The 9,848-nt window shown below is 47.7% G+C and overlaps 1 protein-coding gene across 1 annotated transcript in view; it reads right to left on the bottom strand.

The window, feature by feature from the left end:
* Positions 1 to 5,982, bottom strand: part of LOC125959855 (protein Optix) — a 54,499-nt gene extending 48,517 nt beyond the window's left edge. The window contains exons 1-3 of the mRNA XM_049692836.1: positions 5,046 to 5,982; positions 3,167 to 3,285; positions 1,628 to 1,877 (exon numbers count right to left, since the gene is read on the bottom strand). Of these exons, the coding sequence (XP_049548793.1) occupies positions 1,628 to 1,877; positions 3,167 to 3,285; positions 5,046 to 5,341 (665 nt within the window). The 5' untranslated portion in view covers positions 5,342 to 5,982. The remainder of the gene's footprint in view (positions 1 to 1,627; positions 1,878 to 3,166; positions 3,286 to 5,045) is intronic.
* Between the last annotated feature and the right edge of the window lie 3,866 nt (positions 5,983 to 9,848).

Raw genomic sequence — 9,848 nt, 5'->3', positions numbered from 1 at the left:
AGTGTGGATTACATCACGGGAGAGTTGAACTGTTGAGATACATCGGAGACCGGAGATGTGTGGTCGGTAATGGCGTGCGTGTGTCATTAACTATGCGCGATGTACTAGGTCGCTTTATGGCTTTCGTTTACCTTTGGAACACACAGAGAACCACACTCATCGATGCGTAACAACTCGGCAAACGCACAGAACGTACACATCCGTCAGCCAACATCTTCATTCGCGCCCATCAAGCAACAAAGCGACGAGAAATTTGCATTCTTCGTCCTTCGGTCAGCACACTGTCTGCTGCGTGTACCTTAAGTGTTTCTCTAGATTGTTCTGTTTGCGTTTCTTTTGTTTTGTGCTGTTGCCTCGAGTAATTATGCTGATTGCGTCGAGGTCAGTCGCCGCCGACAGTTCGTAGGCAATTAAATGTAGCAGCCAAGGGGTACCCGGTAGTAATGGCGCCAAGTATTTGTGGAACTGAAGGTGCTGCATCTGATGAAAATCATTCGTTAAACTTGGTTAGAATTACGTGCCTTCCAGAGCGAGAAAAAAAGGCAGAAAGGACCAAAGCAAACACCTTTACTTCTTGCAATCCGAGTCATTTAATTATTTCATGCGGAACAACTTGCTAGGATTCGCAGGATTCGCTGGACAGCATCCATCCATGCGGACATTTGCCTATAAAAACATCAGCAGCATGCTTTGGTTGAAACTGTGCTACAACCACTAGCCTACTACTATGATGCTCTCGGACGCATCGGGAGTAAAATTCAATTATACTCATTTGCACACTCTGCGTTGGTCGTAGACCGAAAATGTCCGGTGGTGAAAATGGAATGTTTAATCCTCACCTTTTTCTCGGCCTGCTTTCGCCCTTCACACGACTTTCGGCGGAGTTCCTTAAAGTTCTCTCGCTTTGCAGACACACAATAGACAGATAAATGATAATTAGGCCGGCGTTGAAAGGCACAGTTTTCCTTTTTTTTTTTTGTTACGCCACAGCGGAAAGTGTTTGGGGAAAATTAAAACACTTTCAGTGAATTAAGCAGTTAAATCCAGTTAAACAAACTTCGCACACCACTTTTTATTTAAAAAAAAAAAAGGCGCTTCCAAGAGCGACACTTTAACTGTTTGGATCGACGTGCCATGCAGAAAAACCGTCTCCTGATGCATGATCGAAGTAGACATAAGACAGCATCAATTTCCACTCATTTCCACCGGTGACGTTGTAGCCCATGTCGGCCACATACCAAACGCGAAAAGGCAAAAAAAAAACACTCCCGGAAGGTGACACCACGATATGATGATGGTCTTTACGCTTTCCTGTCCATTCAACCGGTATCCTTACAGGATGCAGCGAGCGAAAGATAGAAAAGAGACGAAAAAAAAGTCACTCCAATGACAAACGAAAAGCGGAAACAAATCCCGCAATATCCTTATCAACGTGGACAGTTCGCGTCCCGTTGAAACGGCGTTTGAAAGACGTCGAGAACGAACCGCGTATCGGTTCCACATATCGGGCCGAAGGAGAAACCACCAAGGACACACACACACACACAAAACACACAATCGGGACACTGCCCTGTGCTGGTTATTAATCGAGTCAAGGGGGCAACGGCGGGAATGCAGATTGACTTACCTGTTCTTCGCGGCCGCCGCTCGATCCCGCTGACGTCGGTTTTTAAACCAATTTCCCACCTGCGTCGGGGTGAGTCCGGTCGCCTGGGCCAGCTCGCGCTTCTTCGTCGGGTTCGGGTACGGATCCTGGAGGTACCATTCGCGTAGCAGACTGCGCGTCCGCTCCTTGAAGCAGTGCGTCTTCTGCTCACCATCCCAGATCGTGCGCGGGAGCGGAAATTTCTTCCGGACGCGATACTTATCCACTGGCCCTGGTGTGCCGCATGTGTACGGTGGACACCGGTCAATCCCGAACGTTTGTCGCCAACGGCCGAAACCGTATCCGTTGCGATCCGGTAGCGCGGTTCCATCGCCAACGTGATGGTACGACGCGTACAGTAAAAGCAGCAGCAGCATCATCGTCGTTGTCGTTGTCGTTGTCGTCATCGTCGCCATGGTTATCGCGTACAGCAGCGCCAACAAGATACAGCAAATCGTGGAAAGGTGAAAAATGGAAACAGTCAAATTATTATACTTTTTTGCATGAGCCATCCGTTGGCTTTCGGCAGACGGGACACGACCAAAGGCAACAACTTTTGGTCCGTTCGATATGGTGTCTCTCTTCGATCACCGCATTTTCCCATTTCCCTTTCCCTCAGCAAATCAGGATATCACGAGCGGGTGACGTCGTACCGGTACCAATTTAAGGTAGCATCCGGAAAGGACTCCATTTTCCGCCTCGAAGGTGACGGGCCTTCTGGTGGTTGTCTTCTTGCCAAGCCAGCGTATGGCCTGGCGCGAAATGGCGCAGGATGTGTTGAAGGAAATCATTCAAATCAACTCCTCAATTATCGATGTATCGATCCAATCACCGTTCTCGTTTCCTGAGCGTGACTTACTTTGCGTTCCTTCGAGCTGGTAGGAAAATCGATAGAACGTTCCGAACAGCTAGAATGTCGCTGCACGAAATGGATTGAATGAAAGGGAAATTTGAAAACTGCTTTTTTCACATTTTCTTAACAGAAAACTCTGAACCGAAACCTCCACTTCTGCCAGCAGGGTTTCATGGATCATAAACGGTGGATTTATCCTACAATCAATCCAATCGCAAGGCTAATGACTATTTGTCAAATAGTTCAATCACCAACACAAACATATTAATTGTTAATGATGCATTTGCTGTGGCCCACAGTCACAGTGATTTAAGCGACGTGTATTATCGTCATTCCGTGTGTCTGTGTAAGCACTGTCTTTATGAACTGATGATTCCACCGTAGAATGACCATACGGTAAGCTCAAATCACTAGGGGCAGTTTATGCAATCCACTCCGTTGTCCACAAAAACGATCCATTACACTAATGACTGTGTACCGTTTTTTGTTTGAGCGAGCAAATCATTTACGTTTTCTGTTGCCATTTTTTCTAATTCTATTTGCCGTTCTAATGATTGCACTGGGCAATATGCCATTTATTGCATCCAAAGCATTTCATTCAAGGCTCAATTTGCATTTTCAATCGAACTGATGTAACCCATCACACAGATGCTAACGCTAGTGCTTACCTAGTGGTCGTCCTCGAAGCTTTTCTGCCTCGTGGTAGTGCGCCTCAAGCCACATCGCCTGCAGTTTGCCATGAGACGTTTTCGTGAACTTATGCCGCTCCAATATCGAGTAGAGTTCCCTGCAATTTAATAAAACAAAATGTATTGTAAATCTCTGTTTGCAATCGTTAACTTTAGCACGAGTATGTCTTCCTGACCGTTGTACGCGTTTCCCGGAATGCTAACAATAACTAACTGTTCTCACCTCGCTACTACGATTTTTTCTAAAACTACCACCTAGCAACCAAAGTCTACTAAGATGGTCTTAGTATAGAACACATTACGGTAAATAAAAATAATAGCGATGCACTCCACAAACAGTAATATAAAGGTTTCTACAAGTTCGATATGAATTCACTTGCAAGTACTTTTAAAATCAATAGCAGCACCATTATATTCTACTTTCAATCGATCAATCGCATCGTTATTATACTGGTGAAGCATATGTTTAAACAGATATGAAAATTACAATTACATCCATCGATTGTCGATTCCCGTATGACGCATTCTCAGACACGCGTAGCGTAGCATCTAATTATTGTTTACCTCTGATCTCCCCCCAAAAAAAACTAGTTCATTACATTCCGAACATCTCACAACCACTAGGAGTCTGGGCAGACCACCAACAGCTGCGCCCTGGAGATAAGTAATCGAAAGCAGTGCTGAACGGGCTGATTAAATTATTTATGGAAAATTGGCCTCTCTAGGCAACCCCTCGCGAGGGCGCCTGCCTCAATGCCACCGTCGTTAACCCTGCTCCATATGCTGTAGATTGCCGAGACTCTAGCACCAGCAGATCCAAACTCCAAACAACACACGCGAATTGGCAAAACAACAACGAAAAGTCAACTCGCACCAAGTGGGCTCCATCCATCGCAGCATCCAATTGGCGTGCGAGCATAAGGACGGGCAGACAGCCACAGGAACAACGGCTAATCTTCCGATTTGGAGATCATTATTACAAATTTCCACCGATCGTGGCAGAACCGGAAGGACGGATCGTACGTTCGTTTGGGCGATCGAAACGATATGATTGGTACTCGGAATTGATCGATTATCGATCGAGATCCGTTCGAGCTGAGTTGAGGCCGCACCGTGCGCTTCAGCACTGTCGCTGTTCTCTGCTCGTTACACAAGACAATTCAATCTAATCCAGCATTTGGCAGCAGCAACAGCAACAGTAGCGTTCGGGCTTGGGTGATGCTGCGATATGATACGATGATGATATCGGGTTCGAAATTGGGCTGATAAAATTGATGGATGGTTCCGGAACGCTTTGGTTACGATCAGCACAACACAAGGTGTACATTGGTGTAGCATTTAAATCATTCTACTTCCGTTTCGTCTCGTTTGCTGAGCTTTCTCCTTGGTTTGTAGGTTAGCGTTTTTCTTACTTTGGCGCCTCTCGCTCTCTCAGTTCGCACCATAATCGATCTGATTTCATTCGTTTTACATAAATGAATGCAACTTTTTCAAGCGCATAACACAATACCGATTTGTGATTGTAAAGTAAGGAAATTTTATAACGTTATTTTGAATTGAACATGAATAGTTCACAACATCACAAAGCTCTTTTGTAACATTCAGTCGGGACGGGCCCGGAATTTATTTTGCGTTATTCCCGGCCCCGTTTCCCACACTCTCAGCCCCTGGGTGCTTTATACAAAAAAAGGGTTTTGCCTCCCAGGGGCCGTAGACACCACAACACTAATCTTCAAATAATTACTTATTTTATCAACAAAACGATGCTAATGAATCGGTTTCGTTTAGGCAGGCAGCGAATAGTCTACCGGTCTGATCGGTGCACTCCGAACAACGTCTCCTCCTCGCGGATACCTACCGAAAGTGTCCGGTGTGATAGGCGACGATGGCCCGGGCCCGCAGCACGGCCTCCGAGCGATCCAGCTCCGTCACGTTCGGGTGGGCCACCGGCAGGCTCCATAGGAACCGGGCCAGCCGCTCGATGTCACCGGATTCCTCCAGCGTTTCGCAGACGGTCGCGACTTGCGACGCGGTAAAGTTCAGCGTCGGTAAGGCAAACAGTGGGCTGGGGGCAAGTATCGGATGTGGTTGGACCGGCGGGGCCGGATGATGCGGAGGATTACCAGATCCTCCCGTCGGTGGCCCGACGGCCATGGATGGTTGTCTGACCACCGCCAGATTGTTTGTGTTTGGCGCAATTTTGGCGCGCGGTTATCTCGCGACCGCCGTTGCTGTTGCCAGTGCGCGGAGCCAGCGAGGTCTAGCCGTAGACGACCGTAGACCTCGTCCTCCGATGGCTGGGACCCGGTTTACTTGCCGTCACGATCACTGATCACTTTCGTGCCTGTTTCGGTCACCGACAAATGGTCGGTCAGCACCAGCATTAGCGCCAGGGGACATTAGCATTAGGGGACACAATTCCATACAAATGCAACAGCTGGGAATACACAATATTACACACTCTCACGCTGGGGCAGCATCTTGCATCGCACTACACACCACTTTTTGCAACATTCCACACAACATAGCGTCTTGGTAACACCAGAACTGATCACATATCACGGGGACAGGGTAAACCTTCATCTGTTATCCTGCTGCGTGAGTGGAACCACCAGTCGTCATGCACACGAGGACATCCATTGACTGTCAGCTTCGAACCGGTCCAGCTTCACGCGTATCGAGAGTTCGCGGATCTCTCTCCCTGGCACGCGACTGCCGCCGGTTACTGCAGCATCCAGAACACACAACAAAAAAGGTTAAAATCGGTCAAACATTGCTTTCACGATATCCTTATTATCCGGTTTTCTGCGCAGCACAAAACACAAGTCATTCGTGACACCCACCACCTGGCTACAGCACTACGGACACTTTTCTCACAATTCCAACTGCTGATCACTCAGACTAGCTAATGATGGAAGGAGTCGTTGCATTCGAGGCTACCATACGACCGGATCAGTCACCTCCAGCTACGAACCAAACGCGGATCACACATTTATCTCCGGACCGCACACATAAAACGCCGTCTTATCCCTCTCGAAAACTGAACTCAACTAAACTCGTCGCACGCGGCTTTCAAAACACGTCGTGCGTCCAAAAGCGTCCAGATTCAACTGAAAATTCAAAAAAATCACGTGGCATTGCCAGAAACAGCATGGCCGCTAGGCTCCTCCCCTTCCGGAGCAGCCGACTCCGGATTGGCCGATCGAAGCAGTCCATGCACCACCGTGTGTGTTTGTGTTTTGAGTTGGGCCTAGTGCGTACAAGAGACAGCGTGCCAATCAGCATCGGATGGTACGCACACAGCACCAGGTAAAAAAGAGAAAAAAGGTCTGTTACACACACCACTGCACCGCGCACTATGCGCCGTGGAAGTGTGTGTGTTGGGTAAAAAAAAGGGGGAAAAAGTGGTCTCTTCCACTAGATGCTCGTGGCTAGGATAACATAAATATGTTGGCTACATAAGACGAGTAGAATTGGTATTATGGCAAAGGCAAAGGCAAACAAACGCGAGCGCGCGGTAACGAATGCCGATCGCTTTCAGCTTGCATGATGACGATGGTTGCCAGGACTTCCTGGGAGAGGCGGGAAGACACACTGGGAGGCATAAAAGGGAGCAGCTCGGAATTAGCTAACTCTTGTACGCACATAGGACCAGCCCAAATACACACACACACGGTGCACGGTGGACTGGTCGCCGTTCGCTGGACAATTGCGGTCGTAATTTACCTACGGCCGTTCGTCCCGTTCCCTCGTTGTCCACCCCCGGGGGGGACAGTATCGGTTCCCTCATGCAACCAAAGGCATGGATAGCCTGGAACGTGGTGACGGTCACTAGAAAGAACCAGCACGGCACCGTTGATGCCATCCATCGCACCAATCTAGCAACCGGTGCATCGTTTGCCATGCCGGATAGAATGGAATGAGCCGCGTGACAAAATGGGGGACGCTGGGATTGCGCGGAAACTTAATCCGCAATTTCGCATGAAGGTGAAATTGTTATCATTGACAACATCCGGGATGCCGGGTGGGGGCGACATCAGCTTTAATTCAACGAATCGGTCTCGTTATCGGATACGGAAATGCAGCAGTGACATCAGCGGCCATGGGACAATTCGCTGCAATTCGCAGCTGGTACAGGAAAGCGTTCTGTAGAACATTTCAAGGTCACGATGGTACCATCAGAGTGCACCTTTTTGGCCAGAAATCCAGTTATCAAACAGTGTTTGGTATGAAATTGAATTTGCTAGTAATTGGTTTGCGGTAACGGCCGGCGAACCAACGGTTCGAAGCATCATTCCATCAGCAGCATATGCTCTGAGGTACAAGCAAGAGCAGTACAATTTATGCATATGGTACTCACTGCTGCTTGGCCGGATAATGCGAACGACACTGATTCGAGCAAACTAATTTTCCTCGTGTGAGAACTCCCAGACGTCCCGAGAACCGGCGGACCACATAACACGCTAACAAAGTGGCTCCATTATTTAACACCACCCAACTTCAGACCCCGTTCAGGCCGAACGTGTAACGTGATTTGTAATCAACGTAAAGTAGCGAAAAGAAATGAAACACCTGGGGGTGGCCAAGGAGGGACCATTGCACACGATCCTCCCTACGTCGGGGACACCGCTGCCACTGCCGATATCATGTTCGGAAAGTGAAATAGCATCCCCTATCATGTTGCGCACCCCGGCCACTATACAGGCGCCATATGGCGCACACTCTCGGTAGGCGGAAAAGCGCAGGAAAATCTCTCTCACACACACACTCACAGTGACTCACAAGGATACGCTCGTAGCTGGCCGCCACCAACACAGTGCGGGATCGAGTATATAGAACGACTCCCCGCCGGCCGGGGGCAATGTGCTTTATCCGGAGGCGGAAGCTACGGAAAATTGAAGTTGTACGGAGCAGGAAAACTTAATTTCACGAACCGTGCTAGCTTTCCCATCACTTTATTATGTGTTGGTGATACATCTGGTGGAAATTGAGCGAGAGAGAGGGCGAAAAAAGAGAGAGAGAGAGAGAGAGCGAGACAACGCGATGGGAAGAGGACGCAAAATCAAAAGAGAGGAAGTTTTCCCATAAAATTACTTTCAAAAAGGCTGAAACGGAAGATTGGTGTAAGGAGCATGCGAGAGAAGGATCATGAAAGGGTGAAAGGGTCGCCAAACCTTACTTAGCTACTGTTAGTGAGAACATATGGGCGCATGATGATACTATCACTTGTGGATAATGATTTGAAATTAATAGTGAAGAGGGAATAAGTGAGCACATACGAATACAAAAATCCCTGATGATGAGCTTTACGATTATTGTAATTTTGAAGACGTTTGATATACTCTTCAATTCATCTGCTTATCACTTACAGGCAAATTAGATCTGAAAGTAAAAAGTGGTTCTGGAAAGAACATTAAAACAAAGTACCACCAGTGGCTGTAGCTAAGTAGCGCTAGTACAACCGCACACTACCAGCCATTTGTAGTAAGTTGGAACTCCTGATGTGCAGCAGAAGGTAGCGGACAGGAAGAGGAAACAGAAGAAGAGGTTTAGTATATATTTTTCCCTGCTTCTGGTCGATGAAACCCAACCCACTGGCAACGGATTATTTCCACAGACACCAACGCGAAGATGCGAGCTGCGAGTGTTGGTGAAGCTTCTGTCTGTGGACCAGAATGATGATCTGTCCCCAGGCGATATCTCTCTCACTCTCGTGGCATTTCAACGCTTTTATGTATATTCAATAGCCCCCCAGCAGCATCCCATCCAACGGCAAAGATTCCATTCAGAGAGATAGCCAACGCAGAACACATTGGAAGGGAGGAGCGTTCGTTGTAGCATCATCGAATGCTCTCCCATATCCCCCGCTTCCTCCGCTTCCCCCTTGCCCCCCTTTGGGGCCCCTTTGGATGTCCACGATGTACGAAGAATCAGGCAGGCCTAATTGGACATCGAGCTGGTTTCGACTTTCCAGGGCCACAGTTTCCACCGCCGCCGATAGGACTTATTCCAAGGCCGAAGCTCGCTTTCGTTTGCAAGTGGATCCATCAATCCTCTGGAGCGACGGCAGGAGATGGCTCCACAAAACCACAATGGCTGGAACCCGTGGAATCGATACCCCGGGGAGTGCCTAGAGGGTTTTTTTTTGCAATCGGGAATCAGTTTGCTGGTTCCACTGTTGAAGTTTATTTATTTGAAGCTGTATAAAGTTGGTTTCAAGATGCTTGAACTACATTATATTAAGCGTTCAATTGAATTAAACGCGACACAGGAAAATGTTGTTCTATTGCAGCCATATGCTTAACAGTATGTACTTCAGTTCGCGAAAGCCATGTTATTCTTATGATGGAACGCTGTATCTTACGGTAACGGAAGCTGCCCGATTCAATTTATTCCATGCTGGTTAGAGGGGAAAATTTAATTAACAGCATCTGTACCGTACTAGCGCTACATTCTATCGTCCGCATGTCTGCTTTCTTAACTTTTCAACGTAAAGTTATCAGAATGAAGCTCTTACTGAGCCGGTGTACATAGGAATAGTATGATTACGGATGCCACTAGTCGTGCTCCTAGTCTCTTATTTGTCTTCTTAAGCTCTCCATAGTTGATGTATTGGTGGAATGGCTACATTACCTCAGAAATAACAGTGCAGCATAATAAT

The sequence above is a fragment of the Anopheles darlingi genome, chromosome 2 (genome assembly GCF_943734745.1).
Source record: "Anopheles darlingi chromosome 2, idAnoDarlMG_H_01, whole genome shotgun sequence".
In the NCBI taxonomy this organism is placed as follows: Eukaryota; Metazoa; Arthropoda; class Insecta; order Diptera; family Culicidae; genus Anopheles; species Anopheles darlingi.
Note: the sequence above shows the minus strand (reverse complement) of the source record. Positions and strands in the feature narration are given on the sequence as shown.